Source organism: Grus americana, chromosome 2, assembly GCF_028858705.1.
Source record: "Grus americana isolate bGruAme1 chromosome 2, bGruAme1.mat, whole genome shotgun sequence".
In the NCBI taxonomy this organism is placed as follows: domain Eukaryota; kingdom Metazoa; phylum Chordata; class Aves; order Gruiformes; family Gruidae; genus Grus; species Grus americana.
In genome coordinates, this window is record NC_072853.1 from 43267077 (window position 1) to 43287308 (window position 20232).

The 20232-nt window shown below is 38.1% G+C and overlaps 1 protein-coding gene across 10 annotated transcripts in view; it reads right to left on the bottom strand.

The window, feature by feature from the left end:
* Window positions 1–20232, bottom strand: part of RP1 (RP1 axonemal microtubule associated) — a 212701-nt gene that overhangs the window by 152425 nt on the left and 40044 nt on the right. For all 10 annotated transcript variants that reach the window (XR_008575914.1, XR_008575913.1, XM_054817077.1 and 7 more), the window contains exons 4-9: window positions 13320–13483; window positions 10336–10422; window positions 7230–7362; window positions 2148–2299; window positions 1496–1574; window positions 574–649 (exon numbers count right to left, since the gene is read on the bottom strand). Coding sequence is in view for 8 of the 10 variants with exons in the window: in XM_054817077.1 (XP_054673052.1) it covers window positions 574–649; window positions 1496–1574; window positions 2148–2299; window positions 7230–7362; window positions 10336–10422; window positions 13320–13483 (691 nt within the window). In the remaining 2 variants the exon portion in view is untranslated. The remainder of the gene's footprint in view (window positions 1–573; window positions 650–1495; window positions 1575–2147; window positions 2300–7229; window positions 7363–10335; window positions 10423–13319; window positions 13484–20232) is intronic.

A 20232-nucleotide genomic window follows, 5' to 3' on the forward strand; every position in this document is an offset into this window, starting at 1 on the left:
TGGCAGCATCTGCAGGGGAAAAGGCGGGGAAGTTAGGATTGCGTCACATTACGTTGCAGCTCAGTGACAGACTGCAAGGCAAATGAGGAAAAGAAGTGTGGTCAGGTAGCTGTGCTTGTGATAGCCATTTCACAAGATATTAAAGTCTGATTCTGAGCTCATGGAACCCCAAGTTAATCTCCATACTAACTTCAGTAAAGTAGGATCAACCTGCTAGAGAGACAGCAACCCACTTTTCTGAAAAGCCTTGCATTGCATGACATGGATGAATGGATGGACCTGCTGGTTTCAGATCCAAGGTGCTGGATATGGGGAATGTGTTGAAAAAGCACATCTTGCATAGTTTGCAAGGCACAAGAATGGAAATTTGCCAGGCAGAACTTTTTATTGCTTTTTCATTAGCTCAAAGGCACCAGAGATTTGGGGCAGGTACAACTCAGCTGTAAACAGAATCAGACCGCTTCAGCTCACTTTTTAGGAAACGCATCATTCCCTTGACAGGACATCTCAGAAGAAAAACTATAACTAATTACGAATTTATTAAAAACCTAACTCAAATGAAACACCACCAACCTGTGACAAAGAAAAGTATAATCCAAATCTGTTAGAGGATCCTTGATTGTAACTTTGTCCAGAAACCAGCCGTTTCCTTAGAATAAATTTAGGGTGGGGGGAAAAAAAGTTAGTTCATGAGAGGCAGATTTAATAAAGTCTGACTTCCCATGGCTTCCTCTCTTCTACTGGAAGTGCAAAATCTGCAGCTTCGCTGGCAGATTGCTAGAGTCATAGCTGCCCTGATGGCTGGAGGGATGACAGCACCTGCGCTAGGTCCTATAGAGCTTGCTTATGGGCCTGTAAGCTGCTAGGTCCCTGTGTGTCTGTCTGTCTGTCTGTCATGGCCCTGAGTGCTGCACATCCCCCCTTCATCTAACACAGTCATTCCATAAAACTTGTTTGTTTTGCCAATCAACAAGATCAAAATAAATTGCTACAGTTTAGAATATTTAGGCTCAAGAGCTTGAAAAACAGGTCTTGTGACTGCAAGAAATTTGAGTTTCACCATTAATTGGGTGTCTAATGACAAAATCTCCAACTGCATCTTTGCAGTGTAACTGATAATGCTAATCAACCTAAAATTATACTGGACCATTTTATCTATAGCATAGACTGCACAATATATATTCAATGCCTTAGCATGCAGACACTCCCCCTCTTCACAGTTTTTCCATAGGGATTAGTTGAAAATGTCAGAACATTAGCAGATGGTGTCCTTAACATAATGGTTGAGAGTATATTGAAAGTGAACAAAAATATTTGAAATTTGTGATGATACAATAAGGTAACTGTGTCATTTGAACAGAATCCTTAGAAGCCTCTGTCTTTCACTTCTAAAATATTTTCGTATATTGAGTTTTAGAAATACATATTGTATTTCAAAGAAAAGGTTAATAACTTTGCAGGCAATATTCAATGACTATATAGAGAGATTTCTGACCTGACCCAAGACCATTGTGTCCTACAACAATCTTGTACAAATGTCCAAGGTGTACAGCTTCAACAGCAAAGATGTCAGTCTGTAATCAATCAACAAAATTTCAGTAAAATCTAAAAAGCAGAACATTCTTCGGTTGTGAAATCCCCAGGACCCATAAACTGATAGAACTCTTCTATCAAGATCATCCTTTGAAATATCAGTTAAAGATGAGGTGAGAACAAACCAAGAAGGACAGATTTCCTGAAATAAAAGTAGTATGTAAGCCTGATCACTTTGCTAATGGGAGGAGTTCCATTCAAGCGAATGGAATCAGAGTCAGAAAAGAGAAAACTGCTGAAAGCTTCATTGGCTAAACAATTACAAATTACAGCAGGTTTCAATATTAGAAGTGCAGATATAAAATGTAAAATTTCATTTTCTCTTCACTTATTAAATCAAATTTTTAGAAGAAAACCAAAAGTACACAGCTTATCTATTTTTAAAATGAAAATTCTATCTTCCAAAAGCACTGGTATACCTTTAGAAAGTATTTTTGGTTTAATGATGGAATTTTGGGGAAATATGTCTTTTCTAATAGCACTTTGCTAATAGCACCCATGTGAGAGAGAAAAGCCAATCAAACATATCAGAAAATACCCTGTTTTGCACTTACTTGTCCTTTTAAAAATTTCTTGGGTTTCTGTGACCTGAGCAGCTGTCTTGATCCTGCATCACCTCTTTCTCCATAGATAGAAATATAGACATCAGCCTCAGTTCCAGCATTCCACAGTTCTCCTGTTGTCACATGCACTTCATAGACAGTCACTGACAATAGAAGATGACAACCTTTCATATCACAAATACTATTAGAGTTACAATAGCATCTAGCTGTGAATATATGCCTGTAGAGTCCAAATACATCTGTGTCAAGGACAGTTAGAGTATAAAATCTTAAAAATTCTATTCAATATTAAGTAAAATAATGGACAAATTTGCTTTGGTGTTACATTTATGCTTTTTATCCTAGACTTCACCAGGGGAATGCAAACCGAATTGAACTTTAAATGCACAATAGTATGTTTTTGTCCTGCAATATCATTTGAAATCATCATAAAGCTGAAAAGTAAATAACGTAAATCCATGATTAGTCTCACCATAAGTGGTGAGATCAAAACTATAACAAGCAACAGGAGCCATTAATGTTTTGAATGCACCGGTTAACCAAACAAGCAAAATCTAGTACCATACTTTTAGTTTTCTAGGATCTCAGAACTCAGAAAGCTGCATTGCTTTATTATTTTACTGATTCATTCAACAGGATAGTATAGACTTCCTCTATTACATTCCATATGGAGATTCTTTAAAGGCTATAAATTTGGAAGGAAAAACCTAGGACTTAAATTCAATAAACTGGTTATTTAATAGACATGGATAATGCAAATAAAATTAAATTTGAGTCAAAATCCAATGAAACTGGAATCAAGACTATGACACATAAAAATATATATCAATAGAAATCTGTGGTCCTTAAAACGGAGATGTAGGAGCCCCATAAAATTCAGAATTAAGATAAAAACATGCAATTATAATCTTCAGTAGAAACATAGGAAAGGCAAAGTTTACGCCAACATACAGTAACGATATTTTGTTAGAGCAAGTGAGATACACAGATAACAAAAGAGGAAGAGAAAACCTCAATTTCTGGCACACAAGCTCTTCCAGACGTAGATGTCCTTGTACTTTTCTGTCTTGCAAGTAGAAAAGAGTTTCTGGGCCATTGGGTTCAGAACAACATCAACATTATTCAGTTATCAGTTTCCACTTGAAATATGTTATGAAGCTTCACTGTAACCCTCTGAAAGATTTTGCTGCCCCATCTCACTCTTCTGATGGACAAATAACTTTTAATAACAAGTAAAAAATTATTCATGATCAGTCCCTATCTGCAATTGTGTTAAGTGGCCGTTCAGCATTTACAATTTTTCCCTTGATGTTTTTTTTTTTTTTATGATTATCTCACATTTAATTACATGGCATTTGTGTGCAGGTTACTATACAAGCTGTCTTTAAAGATTTTGTTTTGGATAATGGTGAAACAGTAAGCACTCTGCACAGGTTATTTTAGTGTGCCCACACAGAACACTAGTGCTTGTTTGCTTCTAGCATCAGAGCTAAGTCATTTTGAGATGATGGCTGGGTACCTCTAAACTCCACTGACGTATTGCACCATAGCCATATGCCATATGCATAGTCCAACAGAGGCTTAAAATAGCTAATTGAAAATTCAAACAATTTTCACAATTTTTGACACTTCTCTTTGCCTCTTATAAGCCTAGGGATCATCCCAGCTTTATAATAAGTATTTATGAGTATTTATAATGCTTGCAGCTTTTATCCTAGGAAATAGTGACCCTTAATGGGATGTAGCTGCGTCAGGGGAAGTTCAGGTTGGACATTAGGAAAAGGCTCTTCCCTGAGAGGGTGGCTGGTCACTGGAACAGGCTCCCAAGGGAAGTGGTCATGGCACCAGGCCTGTCAGAGTTCAGGGAACGTCTGGACAACGCTCTCAGTCATTGCTTAGTTTTAGGTAGTACTGCAAGGAGCAGAGAGTTGGACTCAATGATCCTTATGGGTCCCTTTCAACCTGAGATATTCTATGATTCTATGTTTCCTTCCTTTAGATATTCCATTGGAAAGTGTGCAGAACAGAGATTAAGAGAAGGAACTGTATTCTTTACATCTATTTTTGTCTGTAAGTGTAGAACATTGCAAACACGTTATTCTGAAATTAAAAATGTAAGGGTTAAGATTATTTACAAAATTTAATTATTTCGCCTATGCCTATGAATTATGAGAGATAAAACAAGGAGGTAAAACGCGTATCTTTTTTTCAGATCAGCTATTATTATTTGGACAAAAGCCAGCCACATTTAAGGCACAGAAGCTTTTGACAGTCTTTAGCTAGCAGCACAGTCATGTACTATTTTTACCCAGAGTACACCTGTCTCAATACTTAAAATAGTTTTCATTTAGTTAATTAATACTGTATTTTACCAACATCATTTACCATGTCACCACCTGATTTATTTACTTCCCCAATTTTTTCTTTACAGCACCCACATGAACAGGTACCCCATGAACAGACCATGGCAGAGGCAGAGAATTCATTTCTCCAGATCAACAGTCCCATGTCTAAGAGAACAACAATCCTCTCTATTCCTACAGTTCCCTCCTTCATTAACTATCTACTTTCCAGCTTCTGCAAGAAGAAAAGCAAAGGTCCACCAGCCACCAAACTGTGTAACTCTGATTTATCCCCAGAAAGTAGTTCATCATCATATAATTAAAGATTGCATCATAAAATATGAGCAGAAGGGGACAAAAGTAGGATGGTTGAGGATAAAAAGTCAAACAAATGGTGCTCAGTCCCCCAGTATTACAGCCACAAAGTCTCTGTGTAACACTTCTTAACAGTTTAATTTAGACGTTTTTCCTTTGAATAAAAAAGGCTGCTAAATCAGAAAGTGTTTCAGCCTCTTTTTATTCAGAAATTGGTTTTAAAGTGCCTCTCATCATCTCTCAGATTGAATCCAGACCTCTTCACTGTTCTGTTATCAAACTATCTTCTCTGAAGTTAAAAGCTATGTTCTCTTTTCACTGTCTCATGCAGAAATATAATATTGGCAAAAAGACAGAGAGGCTGTCTTTCAATTACTAAGTTAGAGATGAAACTGCCTTCTCCAAAGCCTTCAGCATGACCCCTCTTATACTGAGGCTGGCAAAAATGCACAGAAGTTCTTTTCTTCCTCTCTTGTGTGAGGGAGAAATTGTTAACTACAAAATGCAGATTGAGAGGATGGTTTAAGAGTGCTATTCTACTCTACGATGCACCAAGATTACTTGATAATAAAAATCTTTCATTGTATCTTTATCTCAGAAACAAGGAAACATCCTACTCAAAGAGAAGAGCCTGAAAATTAGAAGGTGGGTAAGATCAGTGTCCCAGAACATTAAGCATTTGGGGAAGAACAAATACGGCAAGTAGGGGATTGGAGCATATTCAATATAACATGTTAATGATCATTAATTAACGTTTATTTAAAGGTGGGGAGATGGGGAGTGGTGGTGGTTGGTTTTTATACAAATGTGCTTGTATGTCCCCCTACACCAATAATATTAAAGTCTCCGGACCAAAGAGACCAAACCTATGAGGAAGCAGGCTGACTGCCTCAGAGGCTTTTCATGCCCTCAAGGATATGAAGATCATAACCACTCAAGATCAAAAATCATCGTGGTTAGGGCTGGCCAGCCTCTCTCTACAGCATTTTATGAGCCATTTGCAGCTGCTAACTACATCACTGGAAGAAATCTCTTCTACTGTTCTTTTTTCTCTTAAAGATGTATTAATGAGGCACAAACCTGTTTTTCTGCTTTTCTCTTCAGGCTCTAAATCTCAGTGCTCAGTCATCATAGATGGTCATAAATACAGATCCGGGCCACCTGGCTTTTTATAAAGAGATTGACTGCCCCAAGGTATGTTTCCCACATCCACGGGCCACTTTCTGGACTGCTGCCCCCTCAATTTCATTTATGTCCTCTTCCTCTAGCCTGCACCCACAACAGTTGTTACCACTGAAGTGCCTGTTACCATTTCAGTTTTGCAAGATCAACACAAAGTACCATAATCATACCACCAAGCATTGCTATAGTATTAAACATTCTGAAAAAGGGGGTCCGTAGTTTTTAGAGAACTTTGAATGGAAGTTTCTCTCATCCCATTAATCTCGTCCTCTGCAGTTGATATGATTTTTTGGGCAAGGGAAGAGAGGAGGGCATGGAATATGTCCTAAGTGGATTTTACTCTAGTGAAAGTTCCAGCACAAGTAATCCCAGTGGTGTTATGACTATTACCCTTCTACCATCACACCTTACAGGATGGGAATCTGCGCCATCATTCTTGCTCCCTCACCCACATCTCCCCTAGGATACATTGATCTTGCTATGCCCTTGTACTTTCCTTAGGCCAGAAAATAAAAATGCCATTGGGAGAGAAGCGAAGAGCAAGCACAGACTTTCCACCTCCTTCTCATTGCTGAAGCAGAGAGACTATATAACAACGACATCCAACATGGGTTACAGGGATTCGTATGGTAGAGCAGGACAGTAAAACACTATAAAAGCAGCAAGACCCAATAATTTTTGTATAGTTTGGCATCATTCATCTTTAGAATTACAATGCAATCTTTACGTGAGTAATGGAGATTTAACACAGCCTTCTGAAATATTGTTAAAGTTTTGTTTCACACTCAGAAATTAAAAGTATTCTGGAAGCCTGTCTCAGCCACTTACAAGAAAGAAACTAAAACAGCAGCTACTATAGTCATACTGAACTAAAAACTTCAGTTACTGAAAACAGAGTTCATGAGCTGACTCATATATGATGGCTTCATGGTAGTTACGAATATGTGAGGTGTCTTTACTATTGCCTCTATAAACAAACACAACTGCTGAAAATCTTGCCAAAGAATGAGTCTTTCTGAAGGATCCATGAAATTCAAAGCATTAAAGATTCTCCCATCTCTTTTCCAGTGATTCTTAACCTTTTGCCTGAGTATACCCCATAACCACAGGAAAACAACACAGAAAAAGTGTTGTAGCAGCCAAAAAGTAATCGAGGCCCTAATGAAAAATAATGAACTCGTCTCTATCGGCATCAGTCTGTGGCCTGACTTAGCTGATGTGGTATTGTGCTTACCTGGAAGAATAGGCTGACCCTGCTGTAAAACAGGAAGCTCCATAGATATTTCCCCATCAGCCTGGTCCCAGGCCAGCCATCGATGTGCAGGGAAAGAAAACTGTTCCCCTGAGAAAAGGTTCAGCAACTGCACCTAAACAGCACCAAGAATTACAATTTAAGTTGCTGATCTCAGTCCAGATAGAACAGAAGATGAAATATGTGGGATGATGTTGAAATCTGTGCAGGTGGAGCTCTGTGGCATGACCACAAAACCATGGGTTTGGGGCATGTCTGCTCCTTGGATACAATTGCCCTCAGTCTGACTTTTCACTCAGATTCAAAAGTGCAGGGCAGAGTAACTCAAGTGCAGCCAAGAAAGAGGGTTTATCAGCTTGGACGCAGTCCCACAAAATATAGCTATGTTGTTCCAGCTGCTATATCCACGTGGGCTGGCACTACATGGCATGGCTTACCAAACACCAAACCTGTCACTGGGAAGCTTGGCAATGCTTGCATTTAACTTATTTTCTTATCAGAACAGGAATTAACATGTTTTGATTCTTCAACACTGCTTGTGTAAATAAACCATGAAAGTGCTAGCCCCAACACCACTCTGCCCCACACAATTTTCTTCCATGCCCAACTTCTAGCATATAGCAGCAAAAGGACAATATGCACACCAGCTGAAGAAGGGAAGGAGGTCTAGTGCTTTTGCACTTCAAAGAATTCCTTAGTAAGCACCTCAGAGGCTGCTGTATATTAGAATAGTCCCTGATTAAGCTAATTTATACACGTTTCTACACTAGATTTTGGACCAGCAAAGAGAAGCAAAGACACTTCTACCTGTAGTTTCACTCCTGCTCTGTGCATTGCAGAATCTGATCTCCTTAATCCGAATATTGAACAAATTGGGAATTACCGGAAAAAAATTTTTCCTTTTACTGCTTGAATACTAAACTTTAAAGAAAGAGATTCATCTTATCTGAAAAACCTAGCACATCTTGGCCTGTCAACATCTACTGATGGATCGTGAAAAGGGAGCTTGGATTAGTGAAGCAGCACCTTTGTGGTCTTTCTCAGGCCTGATACTATCTCAGTACAGAGACAGAAACCATGGGATACTGATGGAGGACTAGCATGCCTAACTATCAGAAAACCTCTGCAGTTGTAGACAACACTCTCTTAATTTAAGCTCTTCTAGAAAAAAGTCAGTTTCCCAAGGAACAATGATGTTAAGCATCTGACGAGCCCACTCTAGGTTGTTTCTCTTCCATGCAGTCCAGAAATCAGTGGCAATACTCCTTTGGCTCTACCACACAAAATGCTGGGTTACTTGTAGAGTGTGTTTGGTTCAATGTATTCCTTTTCTTTGACTTTCTGCCCAAAGTTGCAAAGAGGGAATGACCTAACCATGGCTGATGAATCACTCCCTAAAAACTGTGCCTGATTGACTGAGATTTGGTAGGGAGACAATTAAAATTTGTAAGCCAATAATCAATGAAACACACTGAAGTGTTGAATTCTTGTTTTAAAATTTTACTATTGATTTCAATTAATATGTCTTAGCTGGGAAGTGAGAAGGGGAATAATAATGTCTCATTTTTTCTTTCCTTTTTTTTTGTCAGACTTCTTCAATCTCTCAATTTAAATGGGTGTCTTATACAAAGCAGGCAGTGCAGCCTCTATTCACAGAAGATGGTATACAAGAAACTCACAAAGGTCCATTTGTTGAGTCAGATTTTATGATAACCAAAACTTCTAATACCAAGATTAAGCATATAAATGAACCTTTTCGATAAGAGAAAACCCACTGTTGTCTTCTAGCTTCTCAATTCAGATACACTTTATAAATTGCTGGCAACCTGTTCCTCTGTCTCACAGGACTAAGCTATGAGGTATTTTCCACCCTTTCGCTGCTTCCACACACACATTTATGAAAAGAAAACCAGCAAGAAATGGAAGAAAAAAGTATCTTAAATGATATTCTGACTCCAGCATTCCCCAAAACACAGCACAGCTGGAAGAAAAATACCTAGGCTTTATAATTGGCAATGCTCTCCTGAACTGAAAGAGATATAATCCCTGTAGTTCTACTGTGAAACCTCTTAGAGTGATACGACCAGTGACACAATATTTCAATGTAGACATGCATTGGCTCAAGGTATGAACTCACAGGATCTTGCCCAAACTTCAGTTAACACTGCCCAGACCTTACTCTTCATTCTGAGAGTCAGTCCCAGATGAAAACAACTAGTTAAAGCATCAAATAGTCACAGGGTTTGAACGTTGATCAGTGAATATTCAACTTCAGTGGACACTTTGTATTAGATAGATTTACCCTGAAGTATGATAATAAAGAGTTTACCAGCAGCTTCTAAGGCCCTTCATAAACTGCTGTCGCTTAACTGAAGGATAAGAAACTCTGGCATAAAGAGGGAAGTGTTTCAGGCCTGTGTAGCATATCATTGGCACACATAGTACACCACTGATGCTGAGGATCAAAGCCAGATCCTTTCATTCCCAGTCCAAAAACCTATAAATTATGCTTCATGAGTGACGCTTAAAACAGAACTAGCTGACACTCTCTGCTTTATTATCTTTGCTTTACCTGCATTAAGATCTTTTTTAAATAAAGGGGGGAAAGAACCTGTTATTGTATTTTTCTCCTCAGAGACGAAGAACTAGAACCATTTGCAATGTAGCTCTGGTGCTGTGCATAAGGATCCAGCATCAGCCACAGATTTGGGGAGGACTTGGCTAGACTGAGTTCAATGACTTTCTGGGTTTCAGCAAACTCTAGACACTCTGTAGCGTACAGACTGTAGAAGACTCAGACTACAGCAGCCAACTTAAGCAGTCTTTCTTGCTGCCCAGTCACACATTTTTAAAGAAACATGATGTACAGCTTTCACTAAACTGCAAAGCAGCAGCCAAGACATACCATCATGAGCTGCCTTTAATTCCACACAAAAGCCATCCTTCATAAATAATGTCTTAAATGAAGCTGTAAGCATTTGATGAGGCCAATATAATTATCCCAGGGATTTTTTTCTGATTCGTCTTTTGACTCCACTGTCATAGTGACTGCTTTTGGAAAAATAAAATTCTTTCTCACTGCTTTTACCTCTTCACAGTGCCAGGCAGGGGAGTTTCCTGTATTTGTATGTCCTATGCGTATTTTGTAGAGATGTCCTATGTTTCCAGTATTAACCTGTAAAAGAAACACAACTGATGAAACACAGAACATTTGTTAAAAGGAAAACACATAGAATCATACAATCATAGAATGGTTTGGGTTGGAAGGGACCTTAAAGATCATCTAGTTCCAACCCCCCTGCTGCAGGCAGGGACACCCTCCACTAGACCATCTTGCCCAAAGCCCCATCCAACCTGGCCTTAAACACTGCCAGGGATGGGGCCTCCACAACCTCTCTGGGCAACCTGTTCCAGCGCCTCACCACTCTCGCAGTAAAGAATTTCTTTCTAACATCTAATCTAAATCGACCTTCCTTCAGCTTAAACCCATTACCCCTTGTCCTATCACTATACCCCCTGATAAACAGTCCCTCACCATCTTTCCTGTAGGCCCCTTCAGGTACTCGAAGGCCACAATTAGATCTCCCCGGAGCCTTTTTTCTCCAGGCTGAACAACCCCAACTCTCTCAGCCTGTCCTCATAGGAGAGGTGCTCCAGCCCTCCCATCAGCTTTGTGGCCCTCCTCTGGACTTGCTCCAACAGCTCCATGTCTCTCCTGTACTGGGGCGCCCAGAGCTGGAAGCAGTACTCCAGGTCAGGTCTCACAAGAGTGGAGTAGAGGGGCAGGATCACCTCCCTCGACCTGCTGGTCACACCTCTCTTGATGCAGCCCAGGACACGGTTGGCTTTCTGGGCTGCAAGTGCACACTGCCGGCTCATGTTGAGCTTCTCATCAATCAATACCCCCAAGTCCTTCTCCTCAGGGCTGCTTTCAATCCATTCCTCGCCCAGCCTGTGGTTGTGCTTGGGATTGCGCCGACCCACGTGCAGGACCTTGCACTTGGCCTTGCTGAACTTCATGCGGTTTGCACGGGCCCACCTCTCCAGCCTGTCAAGGTCCCTCTGGATGGCATCCCTTCCCTCCAGCGTGTCAAGCACACCACGCAGCTTGGTGTCATCGACAAACTTGCTGAGGGTGCACTCGATCCCACTGTCCATCCCACATGCCACAGAAATTAATTTAGTAACTGTCAGGTGACATTTTTGTGTAGAGGAATTAAATATTCTGATATTTAAACAAACATTTCCAAAATATTTTGCTCCAGATAACCATTAGAAGCTTGGCTCTTTTGAAGGATAACCCTCAAAATCCTGTTGGCCTGCCAACCCCATTTAAATGGCTTCAGGATGCTGCTGTAGCTATTCTGTTCCCCGCTGAATGTTGACCTCAGTGCAAGATGAATACAGACTCTATGTATGACTAAAAGGCATCAGTGTCTTGACCCTAAAACCCGGCTTAGTTTGGCATCTATACCACTGACCTGCTTTCTGTTGCCCAAGCACCTCCTACATACCTCTGAGTTTCTCCCTGCCCCTCCAGAAGGGTATGCCTTACAAGTTTGGAAACAACTATGTTCAGCTTTGATATTTCTTTTTACAAATCATTTCAATTAAATCAACTTTAAAAGTTGTATTTGAAAGATTAGCTCTTGGTCAGGCTGGATGAGTGTGTTCAGTACAGATAACAGGGTGCTGAGGGAATAACTTTGAATGCAGGTTATTCAAACAACTAGTTATGAACTTAAGTGTAGAAACAGAAAGCTTATCTTCAAGGAACTGGAAACACACCATGAGTGTCTTCCCTCCTCACTGTATAATTTTTTTTTCTTATTATATAGTCTGGATTTGCTATCCTGTTGTCTCCTGTGGAATTAATTCTCTTGTTTTCATTTACAGTGTAGAGGTGAGTGTGAACTGAACTTCCCTGAACTCAGTGTTATAAACAATAAAGAGAGCAGCGAGGACAGACCAGAGTTAACTGAGGTCTAGCACACAGCACGAGCAGAGAGACTTCTCTCTTTCTATACATTTCAGAGTAATTGTATTCAGTGCTATGGATACTCACCTAAGAGGGGAATCCTATGTCCCAAATCAGGGACTGCCTCCATATTTTGCATTTAAAAGTCATTGGAGGGGAAATTAATTGCAATAATGGGAGCAGGAAACAGAGCCAACAACATGTAATGTGGAGAGAGTATTTTTATCTGTCAGGCACCTGGATTCTTATTTTATCTACTCCTTTCAATCTTATATTTGGGTTTTTTTGATATTACAGATGGAGAATGGCATACTATCAGAGGTGCTGGAGTCTTCTGAGAAACTCAATCAGGCTGAAGAGGGCTAAGAACTGCATTTCCTACATCCCAAGTAGCTACAAAGTTACTGTGAAAAAGGTGAGCTCTTCATCAGTGCTGTCATTAAATACCATTGCTCAGAAGGAGACTTGCTGTGCTGGATGCTAACAACGGAAGCACCTGTTTGTTACATGGCCCTGTAGGCGGCACCTGCTAGAGTCACCCACTGACAATTCCATATACATACTCAGGCTATGCAGTTTTTGATAAGATATCTATTCTACCTCACTTAAGTCACCATGCCACAAGACTGATGGAGGAGAAATTTGCTTGTGTAACTGGGAGCAGAAAAAGCTTCAGATAGACAGACTTTATTACAGGTATAAAAATTGTCATTATTTAAATAAAGCAGCAGGTATTTAACAAAGTTAAAAAATTACTAATTCTTCACTTCCTCATTTTTAATGTTTTAGCCTCGTTTCATATTTAAAAAATAAACAAGTATCTGTTGTCCTATATGTCTTGGTATTTTCTTGTGCACTATGTAAATTAACCAGTAGTTCTTCTTAAACAGACAAGAAATATGTTGGATCAAATCAGCTTTGGACAGGTGAGTGGGAAAGGATCCTAAATTTAGTTCTACATTTAAATCCCATTTCTTGTTTCCAGATACGTGTACATTACCAAAAACTGTCTGTCTTTTCATCACATAGGTTTTGAAATGTCATGCAATCTGGCAGGACACAAGAGGGCAACACAATGAATATAGATTACTTACTGTGAAGATGTCTTCATTGCCTCTCTGAAATAATTTTCCCTCCTCTCCATCAAGAAAAATAGGCCCCGAACTGCTGTGATCACCATACAATGTAACATAAACCTTTGAGCTTGTTCCTGCAGATGGCATATCACTGGTGAGGACTGACACTTTCCATTTCATAGCTATCAAAAGATAAAAAGACTCACTGAATTACTTAAACTCAAGATTCTTAAGCAAAATGCATTTTAGTAATCAAAATTCTAAATAATATCATGCCAATGAATACAGAAATACCTATTTCACAAAATTACAGCAGGCAAATATTGAGTTTGCTATGTTGGGCACGCAAAATTCAAGAAATGTCAGGTTGCATTCACATCAAATTTGCATGAACGTAGATCACTTTTCAAACACAATTTTGAAATATTGTATTAAATTGTATTAAATATGGCTTTCTATTTACTTAGGGTATATCAGCTCTGCCCAATGCAGTGCAGTGCAATGACAGCCATGCAGGCTCTCAGCAAGCTAGCTCTGGAATTATAAACTCATGACTTCAAGCATTAGGGTCTCTCAAAGCAAATTATCTCTGCTGGAAGACACCTCTTCCAGAAAGGACCTGTATCTCCGCAAAGATGGGCTGACCTCTCTGTGATGGGCCACACAGATGTAACAGCTTGTTTGGAATCCACCAAAGGATTACCAACGTATTCCTGCATTGCAGTGTTGGCATCATACTCTGAGATACCTCTACTCTTTCTATGGTTAAATTTCATAATTATCAAGACCAAGTACATGGATTTAGGCTTTGGTTTAGTGGAAGCGGAGTGTCAATGGCATGGAATTAAGGGAAACGGTATCACTGAGGGATGGCTGATAACAGGAAGGAATATTAAGAAAACACCCTCACTCCCAGTGTTTCTACACAGCCGATATCCACCTCAAATGGCATACATTTAAGCACCTCCCAGGCTTGCTAAGATTGTTTTGCACCACTGATTAATATCACTGTTTCTTAAAAGAGAACTTCCTTTGAAGTACAGCAGCAGTAATAAAAGGGCCTTACAGACTACAGAAGCCCCTGTCATCTCATGACTCATCTATGCTATACATTTTACCTGTAGTACTGACTTAGCCCTCCATCACAGTATCTTTGATCCTGTCTGCTCTGGCTAAAACACTAAGAAATAATATAGCAATGATGAGTGAGCTCATCATGATATGATGAATTTTGTGTTTATTGACTATTTGAGATGTTTAAAATAGATCTGTGTGTCTTAAACCCCAGGCAATAAGCTATCCTGCAGTTCTGTTGTGAGGTTCAGTGAAAGCACTTTTGTTTTGAGTGTCACTCAGTATTTTCAGTGCTAGCCATGGGCATTTTCTTAAAGGAGTCAGTGTATGTTGATCAGGTTGCATACACAGAATTATGCTGCAGCAGAATATTATTTGAGGACCAGTGAAACGAACGATTTGATGAATTTGTATTTAGTTTTCTGTGGCATTATGGAAAAAATAAGGTAGAATTCATATTTTTACTTGCTCATGTTTAGCCATGTCAAAAAAAAAAAAAAAAAAAAAAAGGATATTTAAGAAATTAATAATTAGGCTGACCTAGGCATGGTGGATGTCAATATCTTTCTATCTAGGAAACAAATGAGTTGAGAATATATGTCCTCCCTACCACTTAGCAGTTATGTTTGAATAATTAATACTGCTTTTAATAAAAGGCAGAAAACAAGGCACAGTAAAGGCACATTATGAAATCGAACATATTAATGAGACTCGATGATAGATTTTGTAAGTCTTGTTTGTGTCTTGCTATAACCATGGGGCTATACCTATTGAGGAAATTTTCACTTCTGTGTGGCCACTGCGCTTTGTGTGAAAAACACACATTCATTGGGAAATGCAGTATTGCAGAATCAGTAACTATTAAACTAGATATTCTCTCCCATACTTTGAGGGGAGAGACAGGGAGGCATTAACATAATACTTGATTCATCTTTGAGGACAACCCTCAAGACCTTGAAATTCCACAGTAGTGTTCTGACATCTACTTATTTGTTTGGAAAATGCTTGTAGGTCATGACCTGAGTAGAAAGTGTGAAAATTCTAAAAGACAGAGACAGAATCTGAGAGAAGTCATGTTGTTTAAAAGCAGACATCTAAAATATATTATTATGAGAAATTTGGAGTATATACCACTACTGAATTTTAAAGAGATACTTTTAAAGCAGCACTTTTCTGAAACTACTGTGAATGTGCTGCTATAGTACTAACGCTTCCTAAGTAATTATATTGTCATTATTCAATAATAAATTGCCAAACAGCTACCCTTACTAGCGGGTTAAACTTCCTCATTACAAGAATTGTCATATCCTGAACACATTAAACTGAAAGAATACGGAAAAAATAAGAACTGTAAGACCTGAGGAGGAGAAGTAACCGGCTGAATCACATTTTCCAACATCAGAGCAGTGTGACCCTTCTCAAAAATTACTGTAATCTTCTTTTTCCAAGCTGAAGTTAGCTTGCTCTTTCTATTGCAAAGGGGGCTCTTTATACTATCCAAAGCAGCGTCTGCTCCAACTTTCTGTGAGCCACGACTGATGACAGGTGACCATATAATCCTTCATGTTAATCTCACTTATAACTGAGAAATTAGCATATGCGTACAACATCTATGTCACTCTTTGTAGGTGTACCTAACCTCTGGTTTTAATTTAGTTTATTAAGGTAAGAAAATTGCATTAAATAGTCTTATTCTTACAGCGGATTAACACAGTAATCAGACTAATGATGTTTCATAACATCAGTGCTATAAAAGTGAAGTAACTTGTTTAATAATGATAATTTAAACAATTAAATGGTCTTGCTTTCCTCTCACATCCTTAGAAGAGAAATATGCCTTAAGCATTTCAGAAATGGAAACCAAGAAATGATACCAAAATATTGTTTCTATACACTGAAATTGAGGAGCCTAACACTTCTGAGAAATCAGTCATTTCTCGTTAGTTTTTTTGTTATATACACTTTTAGATACGCAAACCCATGTCATCCAGCTTTCTATGTATCACACTAGAAATAGTAGTGATTACTATAGATCACTGTGTGCAATGGCTTCTTCTCCAATACTCTGTTATCAGTCTCTTGGAGCCTTTCCAGTTAATAGTTTCCAACGTTCACCTCTACCCATATGCGAATATTCACTGCAAAGTCAGTAGAAGATCTGTTTGACCATTTTTTTCAGGTCAAGGGTAGTAAAGATACCCACTAAATTCTCTATTACGTAACCGGTGTATATATATAAGCCTGTCATGCGCTGGCAATGACATCTTTGAAAATTTAATTGTGAGATATTGTTGAAAGTAAAAATGGAGAGAAAAAAACCCAGAAAATACTGTATTTAGATTAAATGCTAGTCTTGATGGTTATTGAATAATATTTTTGTACTATTAATATTTTTAATCCCTCGGTATTTATATTGGTTCACAATAAAATTAGTCCAGAATGTCTTTGATTTAAAAATAGCAAATTTTTAAAACTAAGGGAAGAGGTTAACAAAATAAATTTAACTGAAAAGCCAGGTATAGCAAAGGAAAATAAATAAAAAAAAAAAAATAGTGAAAATATTATTTAACCATACACATCAAAAGAAAATAAGCAAAGGACTATGTACAGTAAGTGCTGAATTTGAGAACACTAAGTATGCCTTTGTAATAAAGTGAAAACTGCATCTTTTTTTCCTTTTTTTCCCTTTTTTCCCCCTTTTTTTCCTTTTTTTTTCTTTTTTTTTCCTTTTTTTTTAATAAGAACAGTAACATACAGTGATTGGGAAATGTCAGCACTGTTGACAAGGATGTGCTATGGAATGGGAAATTTAAAATAGAAAATCAGAATGGGATGAAGAGTGCATGGAGATACTAAACCCCATGTATCTTACACCAATGCAACACTAGGTAATGTTTTTGACCAAATTTTAAGTGAATGGACAGTTATCTCCAGATATATACAGCTCAAGAGAAAAAAAGATTATCATCAGCATCATTTTACTGCAGATACATGGCACAAAGTGTCCAGACTTGCATTGTTCAAGTACCAAATCTCCTTCATGATGATGATAATTCTTTGTAGACAAGAAAATTACAGTAGCTGTAATCTATCCCAGCACTATATGAGAAATTAGAAGCTAAAATGGAGAAGTGGATTAGTGCAAGACTGTAGAGTAACAAAATAACTAGCTAAATGGGAAATTATACATATTTGCAGAAATTAGGATTAATTTATAGGGATACTAGTGTTGGAATTTATCTAGATTTCATATTGTCATCAATACACTGCATAAAGCCAGTACTTTCTGTAACACAGTTGCTAAGAATTGTCAAAGTATAAGAGGATCAGAAAATCCAGACTACTAGAAAAGGGATAACATATAACAGCATAAAGTACAAGGAAATGTGTTTTAAAAATACTACCAAAACTTAGTGCCATGAATTGGGAATTTGTCACTTAAAAAAATAGAGAAAGGATTGAGCCATTGATGTGACTGTAAGATGCACCGGGAAAGAGTTTTTTAAGTAGAGAAATTTTGTTGTCAGTGTGTCAGTGTTCCAGAGTTCAGAGAGACAATATTTTAAATACTGCATAAAGTTCTGGTAACCATTAAAAAAAAAAAAAAAAAATTGAAACTAGAAAAGGTCCTGAGAGAGACAACCATTATGATTAGAGGAAATATAGAGAAAATGTTTATGTAGGAGAAAAAGTTGAGAGAAAGTCTGATTTTATTGATACATACCAAGGACAAAAAAGACATATCTAAGTAAATGACAACGATGGCTTTGGGACACATGTGTGTAAGCTAACCATGTCTAGGCTTAGGATAGAAATTAGAAAACAATGAAGACAGACATCAGAGGAAGGACTCAAGCTCTAGAACATCCCTCCAGTGGAAGCTGTAATGACTATAGATAACAAGTGTTAAAATGAGATGTAGTAATTAAACAGAATTATTTACCTAATTGTGTGGTTTCTTTCTAGCAGGAGGCTAAACTAGATTAATGGAAACTTCCTGGAACTGTGATCTATATGTTAAGTTGGCTGTTTCTTTTTTGACAACAACAGGACAAATCCTGAATTCCTTCTAGAAGAATGGCATGATCTATATAAAGTCCTTGAATGCCTGCTGAATTGTTTTCTATCCTGTTCTTTACACATTATTTAATATGCTTGTCACTTCCAAGTATATTTTATCCTGGCTTGTTCAGAAAGACTCTATGCCTTTCACAGTTAATATGCAGTTAGGCTACCTATATAAAGTAGCTCATATTACTCCTCATGGCGTTTTCCCCTTTGTCAATCAGTAGGTTGCTGTAGTCACCAGCATTGTGAGGTTCCCTCTTCAGCTTTCTCCAGTCTTACCTAATGAAAGCAATTTTGTTTTATCTGCATATCTCAGCCACTTAATATTCTATATCCTCCTTGAACCATTAATGAATATATAAACCCTATGACAGTACAGTACATCTCACTGTCAACCTTTTGTCCTGCTCTGAGGCGACCATTTTATTCCTTCTTTTTCAGTTTAACATACTGAAATCAGAAGCAAGTCCTTCAGTCAATATAACAATCATTTCACCACTTGCTGCGGTCTCTGCCAATTGTAACCTCCAGGCAGTACCTCACATCTCACCTTTTGAGTGCTTAGTTTGCTCAGTAACCCTATAATAAGCATTTGATTAAAGGTTCTTGAACCTTGATCTGAAAAAGTTAAGGTACTGTGAATGCAGCGCAGGGTGCTGTGAATCCAACAGAAAGACTGCAAGTGATGGAGAAATATATATAGCTGTTAATTTGCCTAATATTTAGACATTTTTAACAACATAGAAACCTGGTACTCAGAATGCTATATGGCATTTAGTAATTTCAAGCTTCATTTTCCAAACATAGGTTTTATTTCTGTATTGACATGTAAAAGGATGAAAAAATACCACTGAGACTCTTCACCTGGAACAGTTCTGAAACATGCAAAGGAGGATGGCAAAAATGTGGAGGTGGAGGGAAGAACATCAGAAACAAGGTCAGCATAAGAAATAATACACAGCTATTTGGTTTGAAATATATTAGACGATATATGTTGCTTTAGGGTTGTAATGTTAGTTTATTACATTGAATACACTGCTTCAAACACCAGAAAAGTATCCATTATTTATGGGGAAATACATCTGCCACTGGATTCCTAAAAAGAATTGAAGAGTGCTTCTAGGTTTCCTACCTGTACTGCAAACCCCTTTTGCTCCAGATCCAGCTTCTGCTTCCCCTCCATGTGCCTTCTGTCCCACAGGGAGACAGTCAAAGCCTCTGGGCCAAAAGGCATTTGTGTCAGCCTCTAATTAGGTCCCCAGTCTGGATAACCTAAGGATTATGATCCAGGGCTTATTGCATCATGTACATGCCAATTAGTCTAGACAGAGCCTCCAAGAGTACAGAATGGCCAAAGTCTCATTCTCTAGCTGAAAAATAGCACTTTCCTTCTTCAGGTATATCTCTGACTTCATTGACATTGAAGCAAGATACTATGCAGTGTTGGGGATTAAAATCTAACCAAAAAACTGAAATACACTGCCTAATCACAATATACATAAAATATTTTCCAATTTTATATTTGAAATCACTTACTGAAAATTGTAAACCATATATAAGTGCTTACTATGCACACATAATATTTAAAAATGCTGTAAACATGTATCCAAAATAATTCTAATAACAGATTGAAAGATCCTGAAACATACTACATATGCCTTGGATTCTCATAATACAACATAGATACAAAACAAAAACAAACAAAAAAACCCCAAACCAACCAACCAACCAACCAAAAAAAGACACGGACCACTTCTAAAGTACAGAGCTTAAAGAAGAACACACAACT